General features: G+C 40.9%; 1 protein-coding gene across 3 annotated transcripts in view; it reads right to left on the minus strand.

The window, feature by feature from the left end:
* LOC102567665 (trifunctional purine biosynthetic protein adenosine-3) overlaps window positions 1-19,624 on the minus strand; it is a 50,290-nt gene that overhangs the window by 26,377 nt on the left and 4,289 nt on the right. For all 3 annotated transcript variants that reach the window (XM_019476076.2, XM_019476075.2, XM_014598997.3), the window contains exons 2-9: window positions 14,450-14,598; window positions 10,074-10,169; window positions 8,510-8,684; window positions 7,750-7,861; window positions 6,648-6,716; window positions 1,920-2,045; window positions 763-850; window positions 78-163 (exon numbers count right to left, since the gene is read on the minus strand). In XM_019476076.2, coding sequence (XP_019331621.1) covers window positions 78-163; window positions 763-850; window positions 1,920-2,045; window positions 6,648-6,716; window positions 7,750-7,861; window positions 8,510-8,684; window positions 10,074-10,169; window positions 14,450-14,594 — 897 coding nt within the window. In that variant the 5' untranslated portion in view covers window positions 14,595-14,598. The remainder of the gene's footprint in view (window positions 1-77; window positions 164-762; window positions 851-1,919; window positions 2,046-6,647; window positions 6,717-7,749; window positions 7,862-8,509; window positions 8,685-10,073; window positions 10,170-14,449; window positions 14,599-19,624) is intronic.

Raw genomic sequence — 19,624 nt, forward strand, 5'->3', positions numbered from 1 at the left:
AATAAATGAAGAAACCCAGATGAAAGTATGGCTTTGCTCCCCATTACACTAAACTATATTTAATTGCAGTGACTCACCTGGCATTCTGGGTCACCAAACCTGCAGTTAAACTCTAAAACCTTAGGCCCATCCCTAGTAAGCATCAATCCAGCATAAAGCACACCTAAAATAAAGAACAGAATAGAAGGGAAGAGAAGGGAATAATTAAAAGTAATTTAGGTGACTGTAAAGGTCATTTGTTTTAAAGCTGTTTATAATGTAACATTTATTGAGAGTGCTGCTCTAGTATACCTTGATTTCAAATATTTTTTCCCAAATTTAAAAAAACTGCTAAAATGTTATCTCCAATTATCTGTATCTGATAATGCAATCACTTGAGTACAAATAAGAAAACAAAGGCATTCAACTACCTGACCTATGTTTAGCTAATCGGAAATGTTATGATCTGCATCTCTACATAATTTACGCTTAATATTAGTTGCATATAACTTTACACAATTTTGCAGACTGTTTTTAAAATGCTATTCTGTTATTATCTTCCTGCTTACTTGGGGTGCTTTGTAACCAGAAATGGAGAGATACTCCCTGATTTCAAAGGGCTAGAATCAAACCTAGTTCCAAAGAAGGTAATCAAAATATTACCAATAACTTCAGGGAAAGTTTAATTATTTAGCGGAAGGGCAGAGTACAGAGGAGGGGGTAAGAGTTGTTCAAGATACTAAACAACTAACAAGAATCACATAAAAGAAAGTTTTCACTTACCAATATATGGAACTCCTTCTTTTTTCATCCCATCCACTGTTCTCTGAAGAATAGTATCTCTTATTTTCAGTAGTAAGTCTTTGGAAATCTAATAAAATATGATTAGATATCAGTACTTTTAAGAATTAATGTATTATTTTACCTAGCAACGTGTACTTTTCTGTGTGACTTTTAAGAGATGAGACGAAACTGCAGGTATCTTTCCCAGTTCAATACATGTTTTGACAAAAGAAACTTGCTATCTTTTTATCTCTTTGCAAAGAGCATATTGCAGTATTGACTGAGTGTTGCAATCCTATAATTACACGTGCTTAAGTCGACACATGCAAGTAATCCCATTGACTTCATTGGAACTGCTTGTTTTCATGAAGTTAAGCATATGTGTAAGTGCATGAAGCATAAAGACTGTTGGTCTAATAAAAGATATCAAATTCACCCAAGGAACCTTGTCTGCCTATGTCCTTAGACCAACACGGCTACAACCCAAACCCCTGCAACATGGAAGATATCGAATTCAGCCGTCTGAAATGGAAACTGTACAACATGAAAAAGAAGTTGGTCTAATAAAAGGTATCAAATTCACCCAAGGAACCTTGAAGCATAAAGACAAATCAAGCTAAAAAGCATCATAGTAGCCATTACTGACCAAGTTGTACCAAATAAACTCAAAGTAGCTACATAGTGGCTCATTATCCATTTATAAAATAAAAAAAGCGATAGAAGACAACAGGAATCAACAGAAAGTAAACTAACCCCTTCTGCAAATAACAGCTACTTGCCAAACAAACAAACAGAGACAAAAATCATAAGATATGGCATAGGTTAATCATTCTAACTCACTCAGGCAAGAGGTAAGAATGTTTCTTCAACCACTTGGTACTGGTAACCAAGACTTTATAACACTGAATTTAAATGCAAAATAAAATGTAGTCTTCTACCTTCACAATGAAAGTGTAGTTAAGTAAGAATGCCCTACTCTTCAGAAAGACAAATTAATAAGTGAAGCTCAGTGAAGCACAACTCATTGCATCTGACCCCCCTCCCCATCTGTAACAAGTCTTTTCTCTTCATTCCTGTTTGCCATGAAGCAACAAAGAATATACGTAAGTTTTCAGTTATTAGATCTATCCATGCAGCCACCTATTATCAAATTTTACCTGTGGTGCTGGGGAATAAGCTCCCATCCCTCCAGTGTTTGGACCCTCATCTCCATCCATTAACCGTTTGTGGTCCTGGGCTGGTGGCATAGGGGCAACTGTTATGCCATCAGTGAAGCACAAGCACTGTAAGGCAAAACAAATAACCAAAGCTGAATGTGTATGACAAACCAGTGATATCAGACTTAGTGAAATTAGGACCCAAATCAGGCCCCAAGCAAGCCTTTTAGGGTGCAGACAGAAGTGACACTTTTTGCCTGATCTGGCCACAGAAGGCAGTCTATAGCTGTGACCAAACGCAAGTGCAGGGCTGCAGACAGCTTAAAAAAAGGCCAATGAACTGATTCCATGAGATATCAGATACAGACTTTCAAAATGTAGCATCTTTTGTAACTTTTGTTTGGGAGCTCCCAGCCTATCACTGTTTTCAGAATGGAAGGGGGGAAAGGGAGCAGAAGGAGTTCAGTCTGGAGGTTTTTCCGCCCCCTCCCCAGTCCCATGGAGGATGGGGCTCCCCTGAGACGAGGGGGCTCCAATGCACCCACCCTTCCCTTCAGCACCAGCTGGGGAGCCTCAAGAACAAACTCCCTCCACTGCCTTTCCCCTCTCCCAATCTGAAAACAGGGAGCACTGTCAGAGATCTGTGGCTGTTGCTATGGGAACCTGGATGCAGGCTCCCAGCCCGCAGATTCCCCTCCCCTCTGGAACCAGCAGTGAACTTTTGTTTGATCCAGGGTAATGTTGTAACTCAGAACGCTTTGCAGAAATCATTCTGAGTTACATCTGGGAGCTGCACTTCTGTCTGCACCTACAATTACTGATTTAAAATTTAGTTTAATAAACTTCATTCCCCATAGGAATATAAGAAACCAGATACTTTTAGTTGTTGTCCTCCACACTGGGGCTGTAGCACCATCATATACAAATTATTTTGCAAAAATAGCAAAAATGGCACAAAGGAGGCACAAAAATAGTTGGAATACTCCACTGTAGAAATTATGCCAAAAGTAGTAGACATTTGTGCATTATTTTTCCTTCCCTGTGACAGAAATAAATTTCCATTCAAATTACAGATAAATGTATGCCTATATGCATTTATGTGCAATAACACACATAAAACACATGTGGCAAGATGTGAGCAGTGGGGTACCCCAGGGCTTGGTCCTCGGGCCTGCACTGTTTAACATCTTCATCAGTGACTTGGACGAGGGGGTGGAAAGCACACTTTTCAAGTTTGCTGATGACACTAAGATGTGGGGCGAGGTGGACACACTTGAAGGGAGAGAGAGAGGCTGCAACTAGATTTAGACACACTACAAAAGTGGGCAGACGAGAATAGGATGGGGTTCAAAGTAGACAAATGCAGGGTGCTGCACCTTGGGAGAAGGAATCCACAGCATACATACAGGCTGGGGAGTTCCCTTCTTGAAAGCACAGAGGAGGAAAGGGATCTCGGAGTCATTACTGACTCCAAGATGAACATAACCCGCCAATGCCAGACCACAGCTAGCAAGGCCAGCCATACCTTGTCATGCATCCAAAGGTGCATCTCAAGCTGGTCCAGAGAGGTGATACTCCCCCTCTACGCGACTTTGGTCAAGCCGCAGTTGGTGTACTGTGTCCAGTACCAGGCACCGCACTTCAAAAGGGATGTGGCCAGCCTGGAGAGGGTTCAGAGGAGGGCCACCCGTTTGGTGAGAGGGCAGCAGGACAGGACCTATGAGGAGAGACTGAAGGACCTGAACCTGTTCAGCCTCAGCAAGAGGAGGGTGAGGGGGGACCTGGTGGCTGCCTACAAGCTCATCAGGGGGGATCAACAGCAAATAGGCAGAGCTCTTTTCTCCCCAGCACCACCTGGGGTGATGAGGAACAATGGTCATAAGCTGATGGAGAATAGGTTTAGGTTGGAGATCAGAAGGCAATATTTTACAGTTAGGGTGGCCAAAATCTGGAACAAACTTCCCAGGGAGGTGGTCCTTGCCCCTACCTTGGGCAAATTCAAGAGGAAGTTGGACTATCACCTGTCTGGGGTCTTGTGAACCCAGCATTCATTCCTGCCTGTGGCAGGGGTCAGGCTAGATGATCTGTCCCGGTCCCTCCTGACCCTAGCTATTACTACTACTACTATGAAACAGCTTGATAATTTTTTTGCTTGAGTAATTGCAAATACTGTTTGCAAGAACACTTCATAATTCCATTAAAGGGCAGGTAGGGAAATAAAACATAAAACGTGTACCATCAGCCCCTTAAAAATTGTACTCGGTCACGAGAGATGATTTACTTTTGACAAGCAAGTCAAGAACCATCTTTGCTTTTTCAATATTATCAAAGAGCAAGTCCTTTCTTCTGTTCTTATATCATATATAGGAACCATGGTATAAATAATCCTAGACTAAATCTGGGATTGTCCATGAAATCAACAAAAACATTTGATAAAAATAAAATGCTGGCTCCCCAGTGGGAGCCACTGGTCCTTGCTGCTGGGAGGGTAAGGCTGTGGCTGGTGGAGTGACACAAAGGGCAGCAGACAAGATAGTTGCTGTCCCCTCATCCCTCCTTCCCTTTCTAGGGCCTCTCTGCCAGTCATCACTGATGGGTGGGGCGGCACGAAGGACAACCAGTAATCAAGATGGCAGCTAACCCCTTGTCATTCCTCCACCAGGGCCTCTTCACCAGTCTAAATCATGAGGCAGGGTCTCTCTGCTAATCAGCAGTGTGGGGTGAAGCCGCCATAAAATGCCTGTGAAATGGGCTCTGCATGCCAGGAGCAGGCCATGAAAAACCCTTTGTCTTACCATGATTTAAGTAGGTCCCTAATCACAGGAAATCCTCTCAAGTTCTTGTGGCTAGTTAAGAGCATTGCATACACTTAATAGAATTGTCAATCTGAGCCCCCTTTCATTTTAGATAAAGTCAAGCTAAACAAGATGTCTGATATCTGTAATTCTTCATAAAGGTCAGGAAACTGATGTAGAATTTGGTATGACTGGCAATAGTGAGTGACACCAGCTTACCTGCTTATTCCTGTTGGAATAAAAACTTTCATTGGTAAACTCTCTTTGGTGTGAGTCTTCTTACCTGTTTAGGATCTTAAGCAACTTTTACTCCCTTCCCTCTACTCTGTCCTTCCACTAAGGAACCTAACTTTCCCCAAAGTTACTGGTAATACTTTAATTGTCTTCTGTTTATACCTGCTTATAAAACCAACTCCAAAGCTAATGTGTACCTTATCTAACATAAGTTCACTTCAGTTCTCAGAACAAGAAACCCAAGACAATTCCCATATATTCTGTGATGTAGTGCATCAAATCGCCACGCCATCTTTCCAGATTCTCAACCTTTATTCTCATTTACATCAGTTATGAGAAAATATAACATTTCTCAGTTTTAAGGGCTAGCTGCTCTAAAGCCACACCAATTGAGATTCAGAGATGTAGATTGTTATAATTTCAAATTTAAATTAGTTTATTGTTATAAGCTTATTTGATAGTAAAATCTGATTTGTTTTCAATTTTTAAAACTGTACTTTTATCCATGTTAGCCCTTACTGCTGACTACCTGTGCAGCATCACCTGAGAAAATTGGTACCTAAGAGCATGTATACATGATGGAGATCTGCTCTATCTGTGTGCTAATTAGATTAATCAAGTCTGCTGCAAGACTGCAGGCGTGTGCTAATTATCACGCTCCAGCAGCTTCTGCATCACATGTATTCAGTAGCCCCACGCTTCAAAATGATGGCGAGGGCACTTTAACTAAAGCTCATTGAATGATTTTTAGTTCAATGCCACTATTTCGAAGCATGGGAAGCTGAATACATGTGACAAATGCAAGGTTCTCCACCTTGGGAAAAAAAACCCGCAGCATCCTTATAGGCTCGGCAGTGCTATGTTGGTTAGCACTATGGAAGAAAGAGACTTGGGGGTCATCATTGACCACAAGATGACCATGAGCCTGCAATGCGATGCTGCGGCTAGTAAAGCGACCAAAACGCTGGCTTGCATCCATAGATGCTTCTCAAGCAAATCCCGGGACGTCATTCTCCCCCTGTACTCGGCCTTAGTGAGGCCGCAGCTGGAGTACTGCGTCCAGTTTTGGGCTCCACAATTCAAAAAGGATGTGGAGAAGCTTGAGAGAGTCCAGAGAAGAGCCACGCGCATGATCAGAGGTCAGGGAAGCAGACCCTACGATGACAGGCTGAGAGCCCTGGGGCTCTTTAGCCTGGAAAAGCGCAGGCTCAGGGGTGATCTGATGGCCACCTACAAGTTTATCAGGGGTGACCACCAGTATCTAGGGGAACGTTTGTTCACCAGAGCACCCCAAGGGATGACGAGGACAAATGGTCACAAACTACTACAAGATCGTTTCAGGCTGGACATAAGGAAGAATTTCTTTACTGTCGAAGCCCCCAAGGTCTGGAACAGCCTGCCGCCGGAGGTTGTTCAAGCGCCTTCATTGAACACCTTCAAGATGAAACTGGATGCTTATCTTGCTGGGATCCTATGACCCCAGCTGACGTCCTGCCCTTTGGGCGGGGGGCTGGACTCGATGATCTTCCGAGGTCCCTTCCAGCCCTAATGTCTATGAAATCTATGAAATCTATGACACTGAAGGCACAACAGTGCCCTCCCCTCCACCGTGGAGCACAAGTATAGATGCTTATAGTTCCCTAAGTGTTGCTTCAGTAAATTATAACCACACTCTTAAAAGGATCGGGCATATACTTACCGAAACTTCTTCTCCTTCAAGAAGTTCTTCAATAACAACAGTTTCCCCAGCAGCTCCAAATGTCTTATCCTGCAAAAACAAAGCAAAAATTGTATCTTTGGTTCTCCTATGTTTTGTTTAGTAATTTTAACATAACATTCAGACACCTGTAGTCCTCCCAATCCAGTAAACACAAAATGATTTAAAATCTGTGTCCATCTTCTCTACATCAGACCATGGCAATGGCAAAGAGTTTGCTCCTTTCCTCAGTTTTGAGTATCTTTCCGTTAATACAGATATTTTCATTAGTGTTTATAAAATGCACACAAAAAAAAATCAACAGACATGTGAAGTTATTTATTAACCATGCTTTACATTTCTTTTGAAGTTCTGAACCAGTACTACTTCAGACTAGATCAACAATTTTCAGCCTTTCAGAGGAGAAAGCCAACTGTCAGAAAAGGCATCTATATAGAACACTCTGCAGTATTCCCTTTCAATGTTTCCATACAGACATGTATTTATGCAGCAGTACAAACATCATAGTGCATTGCCAAGACACATTAATGGGTCTCAGACATCACTGAATAGAACTTTGTTTGGAGAATTAGATAGTGTAAATTTGTATAACTCTGCTGAATTTGATTGAGCTCTGCTTATTGACACCATTTGAGGGCCTAACTCTACATCCATGACTGCTTAGGGGGAGACATGTCCCTTTTCCTGGTTCCTTAAAAGGAAGCAAAGATATCTTAGTGACTGGTCTGTTTTCTCAGCATGCCCTTGAATAAAACAATTACAGAAATTGCAACTCTAGTCTTACTGGATTTTGAATCATAGGTACGGAGAAAAAGTAAATCCAGAAGGAAGCAAGTAAGCACAGGATCAGGATATTATTCAAGCCTGTACAAATTGTGACTAGAAAGAATTTCCTGGAGGAATACATATTATACACATTCACAGACACTCAAATAGCATGCACATTTTTAAAAGGAATATGGTTGATGCTAGCCTAATGAGTATTGCAAAAAAAGAACACTGTAGAAGTTTTGCCAAGTGTAGGAAGAAATACATTCATTTGGCACAAAAAAATTAGAAGTCTTTATACAGCTTTGCAACTCACCTGCATGATTTCATGTACAGCTTTGCAAGCCTCCTGTTTGTTAGAAGCCACAATTACCCCTTTGCCAGCAGCCAGGCCACTAGCTTTTACAACCAGGGCAGGAAAGTCTGCACTGGAAAAAAAATGTTCATTATAAACTGTCAGCATGATACTAATTCAATGCCAACTTCTACCCTTTGTATGGATTTTGAAGATGGAGAATCAAAGGTCAAATACTTATTATCACAGCCACAATTTAATATTAAACATTATTTAAATAAAGTACACAAAATTGAATCCCTTCTCCCATTACCTTAGTCCAATGCATGATTTTTTCTGCATGATGGTAGCTCATTACTTTTCAGGGGGAAGAACATTTTATTGCTGTTTACATAGTAGTAGCATTATTGCTGTAGGATGAACAAGCTGATCATCAACAGAATTGTTAAGTAAACTTTGGGTGCAGAATTTGCATTACTGGCATTTGCATACAGACATGAACTGGAAAGAATCTAATATGACCACTCCATGGTTGGTAATTAGAAAAAAACATCTTTTTCTTTGTAAACTGAGATCAGTTGACTTAACTGAGGAGCAGTAAACATAAAGCTCTTATTGGTGGTATTTTTGCAGAGTTATTTTAGAGCACCTCTTTAATATCTGGACATTGTGCCATTACTGAAAAATGAATGACAATTAGGTTGCCAATTCTCAGTAGCAAGCATACTATACGCACAATATTGTAATAAGAAAAGTCTTCTAACTGTGAAAGGTAATTTACTTGGTAATAAAGCTGCATGCTTCTTTAGGACTGGTGAAGGCTTTCCATTGTGCAGTTGGAATCCCATGCCGATCCAGAAAAGCTTTGGAAAAGCTTTTACTGGACTCTAGCTGAGCTGCCTTTGCTGTTGGACCAAAGCATCTTACTCCTGCTGCTGTCAGGTCATCAACAATTCCTATCAAAAGCACATATAAGTTATTTGGTCTGTTTAGGTGGTTTTAAAAACATTACAGGAATACAGTACAAAAACATTATGAAATTGCTCTGCTTTTGACTTATGTGTTGGCCACAAATGTTGTACAGTCTGTCTGATGCATCTTGGGAACTGTGGGCATTGACCAGATGGACCTCAGCAGCTCTGTTAGCTGTAATTGTCAGGTGGCAATTTGGACTTCAGAATCTGTCTTGAGAACAAGTTGTCTGAATCTAAGAACCACAGTCACATGGTGCAACACTTCAAGAGATTAAATTCCTTTTTTCTTTACTACTGTCCTCTCCCAAAAGGGTTGTTTCTATACAAGTTGGAAGTTTCTGAGCATGTGAGAGGATCAAACCTTTAGACTTACAAGAACCTTAAGGTATGGACTCCCAGACCACCATTAAAAAAAACCCAGACTAACTAAAGTTCAATTAAAAAAGTTAGCAACAATTGAGATGCATAATTTTAAGTGCCTGGGTTTCACAAATAGTTAAGGACATGACAAATCTTAATAGGGAAAACTGTTATAATCTCCACTCACTGAAGACATTAGGAGATTTGCTATTGACTTCCAATTGGAACAATATCAAATCTAATTTTTAGGCAGCCTAGAAATACTTCTTACTGGGCATGTCTACACGTTCATTAAGCAAGTACTAAGGTAAATGCACAGTAACTACTTGCTTAATGATGTACTAACTAAATGCATAGTAACTACAGTTACTGGGCAGTAGTGCCGGTGCACAGTTTTTTAGTGACACTAACTGCACAGTAGCACTCATACTACCATGCAGTAGCATACTGGCATGGTTTTTGCCTGGCACGCTATTGCACAGTGTTATTAAGCTACTAAGTATTAAGCACCTCATGTAGACATGCCCTCTAAGATATGAATGAAATCAGTTTTGCAAAAAGGAAGGAAAGAAAGATCCCAACTTTTATTCAGTGCAAGTTTCCTGACTGTCTGTATGACTTAGAACAAGTTATTTGAAGTCTGATTTGTACAGATGCTGACCAAGCCAACAAATCCCATGGACTTCTACAGACGTTACAGCACCTCTAAAACTCATGCCTTGATTCACCCTTTAGCTCAGAACCCCACCTGAAAATGGGAATGTTAATACTTTATGACAGCCCCACCATAAATCCCACAATGTTTTGAGAAAAAAATCCATAAAAGTTTGTAAGGTACTTAGATAATGTTCTCTCACAGAAAGCCTGTAACTAAATAACTACTGTCAACAGTGAAATTGCAGTAATCCATTTCTCCACCATGTTGGGAAAAATTAATTAAAAAGAAATATTCCATAAATGAATTATACATTAATAAGTGTTTATAAAATTAATACTTTATTTGAAATTTACCAGCAGCAAGGGGAACCTCTGGGCCAACCACCACAAGTCTGATCTCATGGTCTCTGCAGAACTGGGCAAGGGCAACATGGTCATCAGTTGAAATTACTGTAAAATGATACAAAAGGGGACATATCTGTAGTTAAATTAGGTTTTAAGCAACAGTAATTATCAGATAATAGAAAGACAGAGGATTTTTTTAGTTTAATATACTTAAACAACAGGAAAATTGGTCCTGCCTGACCAACCTGATTGTCTTTTATGACCAAGTAACTAAATTCTTGGATGATGGTGTTGCTGTGGACATAGTCTTTCTAGACTTTAAGATGGCCTTTGACACTGTCTCTCACCCCATTCTCATCAATAAATTAAGTGACTGTGGCATTGATGCCTACACAGTTGGATGGGTAAAAAATTGGCTGATGGGGCGCACCCAGAGAGTAGTGATGGACGGGTCGTACTCAGCCTGGCGAGATGTGAGCAGTGGAGTCCCCCAGGACTCAGTCCTCGGGCCTGCACTGTTTAACATCTTCATCAGTGACTTGGACGAGAGGGCTGAAAGCATGTTGTCCAAGTCTGCTGATGACACTAAGATGTGGGGCGAGGTGGACACACTTGAAGGGAGAGAGAGGCTGCAACTAGATTTAGACACACTACAAAAGTGGGCAGACGAGAATAGGATGGGTTCAATGTAGACAAATGCAGGGAGCTGCACCTTGGGAGAAGGAATCCACAGCATACATACAGGCTGGGGAGTTCCCCTCTTGAAAGCACAGAGGCAGAAAGGGATCTTGGAGTCATTATTGACTCCAAGATGAACATAACCCGCCAATGCCAGACCACAGCCAGAAAGGCCAGCCACACCTTGTCATGCATCCAAAGATGCATCTCAAGCCGGTCCAGAGAGGTGATACTCCCCCTCTATGCAACATTGGTCAGGCCGCAATTGGAGTACTGTGTCCAGTACTGGGCGCCACACTTCAAAAAGGATGTGGCCAGCCTGGAGAGAGTTCAGAGGAGGGCCACCCATTTGGTGAGAGGGCAGCAGGACAGGCCCTATGAGGAGAGACTGAGGGTCCTGAACCTATTCAGCCTTGGCAAGAGGAGGGTGAGGGGGGACCTGGTGGCTGCCTACAAACTTATCAGGGGAGATCATCAGCAAATAGGAAGAGTCCTATTCTCCCCAGCACCACCCGGGGTGATGAGGAACAATGGTAATAAGCTGATGGAGAATAGGTGTAGGTTAGAGATCAGAAGGCAATATTTTACAGTTAGGGTGGCCAGAATCTGGAACCAACTTCCCAGGGAGGTGGTCCTTGCCCCTACCTTGGGCAAATTCAAAAAGAGGTTAGATGATCACCTGTCTGGGGTCTTGTGAACCCAGCATTTGTTCCTGCCTGTGGCAGGGGGTCAGGCTAGATGATCTCATCAGGTCCCTCCTGACCTAACTACTATGAAACAGCTCAACTGTTAATCTGGAATGGCAAGATGCCAACATGTGTAAATCTTACAACGAGTTAGATCCTGATATGTTTCCTTAAATTAGGAAGAACTCATTAATAGGATGAGTACCACTCAGTGTGGTTAAGCACATCAGTATCTCTCCCATTGCACTTGGGGCGTTTAGGGGTTTGTACAAGGAGAAATCTAAAGGACAGTATGGAAAAAAAAAAAAGGAATTAAAAAAGAAAGCCTCCAGGAAAGACAAATTATCAAGCTGTAGGACATGCTCTTTAAACAAAGGCAATGTAATTCCATGACTTTTATCAACAATAAATAAATCCAAGGTCTAAAGGTTGGCCGAGTCACATGAACTTTCAAACTCAGTCAAAAAAAATGTTCTGAACTGAATCCGAGACGGATTGGTCATTTGAAAGGGGAGTGACAGCGGAGCATGAAGCTACTGTCCTTACTTGACAAACAGGGAGCGAAGTGTAGATCCCTTCCTTTCTGGGATACTTTGCTTTAAATTCCTGTTTTTGTTTGTTTTGATGGATGCAGTGTTACTACCCTGCAAATATCCATGATGGCATTACTGTTAGTTGGAACGTAACACAATTAATCCTTTTCTCCCTCTCTTCCATGGCATCTCTACTTCTATTGAACATTGGTCTAAATAGGTTTGTCTACAGCAGTGGTCTCCAACCTTTTAAAGTAGGAGATCACCTTTGGCATTTAAAAGCAACCCAAGATCTACCATGTGCCGCTGCTGCCATCCCCCACCCCCCCCGCAGGTAAGTCTGTGGGGAAGGAAGGGGTGGGGGCAGATTGAGGCAGAGGGAGAAAAAATGAATTGGGGGCATGCCTCCCCAGCAGGTAAGTCCCACCCAGCTGGGGCCCCACTCAATTTACCACTGCTCTTGCCTCTGCGGCACTGTCCCTCACCACGGGGGCCTCGATCTAGCCCCCTCCCCTTTCTGCCACCATGAACTCATCTGCTGGGCTGGGGCATGCACATGCATGCACGTGGGTACTCAGTCCCCACCCCAGCCTTGGATTGACTCCAAGAGGCTCTGAGATCTACCACAAGAGGCTCCAAGATCTACCACTGGTCTACAGGTAGAACAAAATCTTAAACATGGAGTCCCACACAGGGAGTGGGTATGTCCTCTACTGAAGCCTCTGGCCATTCAGTGGCCCCAAGCAAATTTATCTTGGGGAGATGGTCATAGGAGCTGGCTCTGCTCATTCCTCGCTAACTGTGGGGAATCCCTAACAAGAAGTTGCCAGTTTCTAATCCATTTACACCATCTGAATAGTGAATATGCCCCATACACTCTAAATTCTGAACTGAAGTAATAAAGCATATGCCAAATGACAAATTATTTGGGGCATACCCAAAGCAGATTCAATGAGGCTTCAGTGCAGAAAAAGAATAATTGTCCATCTGACTTCAAGGTACCTATTCAGACATTTAAAAGTTTGCCTATGCTCGAGTGCTTTTCTGGATTGTAACTTTTATTCCAGATATGGAGATGTAATACCTTTCTTTATACATTTTATTGAAGTCACATAAAATTGTAGAATTTAAAAAAGAAAAAATATTCTTTGAAATAAATACACCGTTTAATAATTAGCTTCTCATGCAATCTGGCTTTAACTCAATTTCAACACAGGGACAAAGATTTTCATTTGACACTGTGGATATAAAGAGATCATATGATTTTCATGTGAATACTCTTCCTTTCCTCGACACTCTCAAAAAACAGCCAAACAGAACAAATCTATTACTTATGAAACTATAAAGGTTCCAATAAAATCCACTTTAGGGTTCTTGGGGTGTAAGTAAACAGAATTTATTTGCCATATACTGTACAAAGACAAAATCCTGCCAGGAATCATGTCTCCTCCATGGTGCATAAGACAAAAGTAGATTTTAGTTGCATTAAAATATAAACATAGCAAGCGTATGTACATAATGTATGTCTACACATATACTACATTATCTTAATTTTGCATGTTTTTATAATTTTTAATACATAACACTGTAATACGTGAAACATATTGTTAAAGAGATTTTTGAAGGCAGTGTAGTCTAATGGACTAAAAGCGACTGTGACTCAGGGTTACTAAGTAACTATCCCAGTTTTCCTACTGATTCATTGTGTGCCACTGGGCAACTTGCGAAGAATAACAATTTCAGAAGCAGGCTCAAAGGATGCTCAGCTTCAAATATCTCGGGCCTATTTTTCAAAATCAGTGAGCCCAAACAACTCCAGCTAAAGCCAGCAGGAGCTATAAATGTTATAACCCTTGAAAGGGGGCCCAGAATTACTGGAGAACTTGACTTCATAGATTATAAGGCTGGAAAGGACCTTGGAAAAATCATTGGATATTGTTCTTAATCTTTCTGTCTCAAGTGTAGAGCACGGATAAGAAATCTTATCAAAAGGCTTGTTAACTGCCTTAGGTACAATTATATATCTTAATATCTCAATGGTCCTCTGATAGTCTTTTGGGGCCTGATCTTTGCTACACACCTGGGCAGAGAAGCAGGAGGCTTAAGTCACTACTTTAGCCCAAGTCCAACACTTACAGCAGAGGTAGCAGTGTTCAGAGATTAATATACTGTACAGGTGGATGGTGTCTTGCCTCCTCAGTCCTAAAGCATTAGCCAACACAGCTGATATTAAATATCAGTTTCTTCTTCAGCTGTGGAGGAGGAAACTAATGTTTATATAAGATACAAAGCCTTACTATAACTTTCACTTTCAGATAATTTTTTAACCACATCCAGCTATGTCTATTACCTTTATAAGGAATTATGGTCTTAAACATAATTCCTATAGCACGGACAAAAAATAATCTGAAACCAGCATTTAGGATTTAATGTGTATGTGCTACATGGTCCAATATATATTTCAAATTCTCTTAGTATTTTTTTTCACCTGAATTGGAAATTTTCCCATCTCCAGCTGTTCCTGCATTTCCTGGAGTAACAAGCACTTGTTTTACGTGTAGAGACTGTGTTAACTTCCAGGCCAGAGCATGCTCCCTGCCTCCACTGCCAATCACAAGCACTCGATCAGCCATCAGTCTATTTAAAACAGAATATATACAAAACAACCAATTATGATACTAACATCAGAAAAGCAACAACTTATTGCCGGCATTCACCATTCAACAGCTTGGCCCCATAGAGCAGCAGAGGAACTGATCATAGATGCAGATGTCACTTTGCCTATTTCAAGTAATTGTTTTCCTACCATTTTGTACATACAAATGGTACTATGAAAACACACTATGGGGAGCACTGGCTCAGAAAGGTGCAGCACAGATATTATGTAAGCTTCAGGGAGCTCTACTAAGCACATCAGCACAAACCTTCAGATGATCTGTTATACCATTTCTTGTTGTCACACAGCCAAATATTCTAAATTATGCAGTGGCTTCATGATATACATATAAAAAATGTTCACTAGTTACCAGGATGTAACTTATGAGCTTAATTAAATTTCAAAAGAGTCTGAGCATGTTGGGGACAAAGTCTCTCCAGAGCGTTTCATGTCAGTGCTAAGTTAATTAGTATAGCACAACTTCTCTTAAGCCAGAACGTCTTCCTCATACCTTATGAAAATGAAACGGTAAGAGTTTTGAAACAGGATAATGGTCTTCCAGACCTTCCTTACTCCAAGAGGAAGCAGTCAGATTTCAAAGAGAACTTCATAGGTGAACATATGGAGCACAAAAAAACCCTGCTAAAAATAAAGGGCCATCTGAAGCAAGTTGCTGCTTGACCTCTGCTCCTAGGTCTGATTCAATTTGCCTGAAAAATCAGTGGAAACACTCCACGTGGTTTCAAGCAGATTTAGGATGTGACTCATTGAAAGAATAATAATCTACATGCAATTACTGGGAGTTAAGGTCACTCAGTATCTTGCAAGGTAAAACTAAGGTTTTGCAACAAGAAGAAGAAAAAAAAAAAACTTAGTTACAATAATATCATAAAAAAATAGTTGTTCACCATATTTGTGATATTTTAGAAAACTTAATCTAAAAATAAAGCAATTCATAGAAATAAGCAGATATTCTCCATTTTGCACTGTCTTGAAAAGTAAAGGTTAAATTTCCAAGCTACAGAATAATTTAAAATATGTGCAGCAGTCCAGGGTAACAGTTTACATTTGTAGAAGCCATATATGATGAGGCAGAACTCATTTAGGCAGAACATCAATAGCTCCAAACTGGTGGTGCTGAGCCTGTATGTAAAATGTACTTGTCAAGAAAGAGTGCAAGTTAATGCTTTAAACCATAATGCACGTAAATCAGCATTTTATACAAGTATTAAAAATTCTTTTAGTCCAAGCATGTTAATTTGGAGGGGGGGGAGGGAGGGGAGTAGGGAGGTAAGGCATTTCTAGAGGCAAGAAACCATAATCAATTTTATTCAATTAAAAGAATTGCACGTGGTCAATAGGAGGTCTTGTGCCTTTCCTGTACAAACCATCTCACATTCATTAAGAGAAGCAAAACAGACTAGATAAGAATTTTACAATTTGAACAAACAGTCACTGTGTTGTAATCTTAGCAAATATAACATTTAACCCCTGTCTGCTTCCTTGCATTTCTTCTATGAAGCAGCTAGCCATTGACCTGCTTTGGTAATGTGTGCCGTTCCTACCAAAGAAGAGCACTGATAAAAACATTTGGCATGCTGTTTAATTTGAACATGCTTGTACTTCTATTGAATGGTAAGAAAGAATTATTAGTGAACTTATTTCTGCAGAAACATATTTTTGTTCAAAATTAAAAGTGACCTCACATAGCTAAACCTGGACAACAGGTTTTCAGACAATCAACCAGACGGTTCACGTGGCTCACCCCCACACAAACCAAAATCTCTGAGAAATTCTGTTTGCTAAAAGCCTGACCCAGACTCCATCTTCTGCCTTCAGTAACAGCTCTGCTCTATAAAGGGACAGGCCCACTCATCTCACCGACAAGACACTGGAAACCTCTCATATGTGGGAACATTCACTGTGTAGGAAATGGCTCACTCTCTAAAGCAGGGGTTCTCAAATGGGGAATGCATCCCCCCAGGGGTGCTTGGAAAGGCCCTAGGGGGTACGCACGGGCAGGTGGGGACAGAGCGTTGCCACCCACCACCATGTGCTGCTGCCTCTCAGGAGCAGGGCCGGCCAGGGGAGCCTGAGGGCAGCAGCACCCCTGTGGGCTGCATAGGTGCCACCTGGCCATGGGGGGAGGAGCTCACATGCAGCAGCATCCCCTCCCGCCCACCACTGTGCTGCCACTGCTCTGCATGCAGCTGCTGCCACCCCCTCTCTCCGCCCGCCAGGGGTACACTTATTAAAAAAGAATGAAAATCCCTGTTCTAAAGGAATCACGTGTTACACTGTGGTGAGTATCTGATGAAGTGAGTTTTTACTTATGAGAGTTATGCATCCCCGAATCAGTTAGTTTATAAAATGTACCTCTACCCCAGGGGTTCCTAACGTTTATATGCCCAAGGGCACATCTGAATTTAAATTAAAAAGCAGCAGGTGCCAATATGACAGCATTTTTTTTGGAATAATGATTTTTACTGATCGTGAAAATGCGCACAGGCACCTGAATAAACCTTGGAGGGCGCCATGGCACCTGCAGTCACAGACCACTGCTCTACCCTGTCTTCAGAGTTAACATGGCTAACTCTCTCTCTGTTTGATTTGGTAGAAATGGAAATGCAAACAGAGCAATCCTAGCTTTTTTAATTCAAGAACTACAAGAAATTTGTTGGCAGAAAGACTACAATTTTCAGAAGAAGGAAAGTTATAGAAGTTCCCTCACTGGAGGTTTGCAAGAAGCCTCTACAGGATATTTCAGGTATAGCGCAGCCAGTATTTGTAAAAAGGGTGTGACTAATTATTCTCAAGGTTCCTTCCAACCATACCATTCTATTACTGTACTTACTTGAATCCAAGGTGAGGTGTCCCCCTCATTCAACACGTGGAAAAAAAACCCTCATCCTGGATTTGAGTACAAGGTGGGGTGGAGGGGGCAGACAGTTGCTGTGGCTCCAACTTCCGCTCAGGGTTGGAGCCACTGCCCCTCCCTTTGACTGCCCCCCTACCTTTACTGTCAGTTATAGAATCATAGAAATCATAGAAATTAAGAGCTGGAAGGGACCTTGAAAGATGATTGAGTTCAAGCCCCCTGCTCTGGGCAGGAATACTGCTGAGATCAAATGACCCCAGCCTGTCCAGTCTCCTCTTGAAGACTTCCAAGACTGGGGACTGTATCACCTCCTTGGGAAATCTATTCCAGATTCTGGTCACCCGTACTGTAAAGAGGCTCTGGCTCCATTCCAGCGGGGACACAGAGCACATGGTAGCTCTCACCCCAACCTGATCACACAGCAGCAGCGGCAGTGGCAATTCCAGTGTTCTGGAGCTGGAGCTGCAACGGCTATCTCCTTGCCTCTGCTTTCCCTGCTATAGCAGTGGGGGAAATAAATTCAAGACAACCCTTCAATAATCAGATTCTATACATGGAAAATTATAATAAAATGTATAAGTTTTCCATGTGTAGAAACTAATTATTGGAGCATAGTCTTACATGTAAAGTCATTTTGGATTCAAGTAAATATGGCATGTTTTTAATCTCAACTTTATATGCTAAAACCGTAAAAAAAAATTTGAGCCAAAGATGACTCATTAAGAGACTGAACAGTTACACCAAAATTAGCTGAACTAGGCGGGAAAAAAGAATAAAAATATGAACAAATCACAAATGGGAGAAAATAATACTTGCAGAGAGCTAAGTATTATATAGTTACCCATACCTAAATACATTTATTTTTAAACTTATTCTCAGCTTATCTAAGTTAGTAGGCTTCTTTACAAAACTAGTAAAATACAGGCAGTGCAAATTTACATCTTTTTTTTAAATATGCACTATATTGCAAAGTTACATATGTATAAATAAAATCCATTATGCTCAATTTAATGAAAAAATTAATTCTGCATGTAAAAGCTTCACACGTGTCACCTATGGTGGAATGACAAAAATAAATAAATAAATAAAAAATCAATTATGGCACATACGTTTAATATGTCAATTAAGCCAAGCAAAAGAAGAAAGCATTAAGCAACTGGCCATAATGAAGAAATACAGTGAGAATGCCAGTAAACCATAACGGAAGATTATTAATTTAAAAAAAAAAAATATATATATATAGACTGTTGTTTATTACAACTAAGCAAGTCATATTCAAAAAACATGTTCTTTTTCCCCCATCCACAGAAAGTCAGACATAATCATTAGACTGTTCAGATCAAGGTTTCAAAACCAGCTACAGAAATTGAAATGTATGCTTTAAAGATTTTTTTTTTTTTTAAGGCTAGTACATTAGAATTGAATGTAAAGTCTCAGATTACTCTAGAAAATATACTTACTCTAGTCTAAGTGGTTCTGATCTGAGAGAGGGATACTCAGTAGTCAAACACAAAAGGAAAGGAGAGAGGCAGCTTCAAGTTAAATTGATGCACCCTGTCCCTACCCCAACACCACACTGACGACACCACACAACTGGCCAATAAACAGGAACATTCAGTTTCTTAAGCCAGAAAGAGGGTAGTAGCTGTCTAAGCTATGAATGTCCAGAACAGCAAAGAGTTTAAAGCACAGACTCCCTATCTTTTCTAAGACAAAATAAGCAGATTCTAATTGATGCTATTTTTTTTCAGTTAAAAACCCCCAATCACTGGGCCCTGTTAGACCATCTTTACTTACAATCACTTTAAAAAGGAGGTTCTTCGGTCTCCCACGCAACAAGCATCACAGAAGAATGGAGAAAAGCTGTATCCTCCACAAAATCTGATACTTAAAGGCAAATGAGAGGCAGCACTCGGGGATCTAATGACAGCACTCCCATGCAAAGTATTGCACCCACACTGGGAACTTACTCAAGGAGTCATCTCATCTTCCCTAAGAGCACCCTATTCTAATGCTTCTTTCAGCCTAAAAAAAATTCAGAAATACAACAGGCAGCACAAAACTTGTAGTGTCATGAGTACCTAAAAATACATGTGCTCTATGCTAAAATATAGTGGAAATAATTTAGC

The sequence above is a fragment of the Alligator mississippiensis genome, chromosome 1 (genome assembly GCF_030867095.1).
Source record: "Alligator mississippiensis isolate rAllMis1 chromosome 1, rAllMis1, whole genome shotgun sequence".
Lineage (NCBI taxonomy): Eukaryota > Metazoa > Chordata > Crocodylia > Alligatoridae > Alligator > Alligator mississippiensis.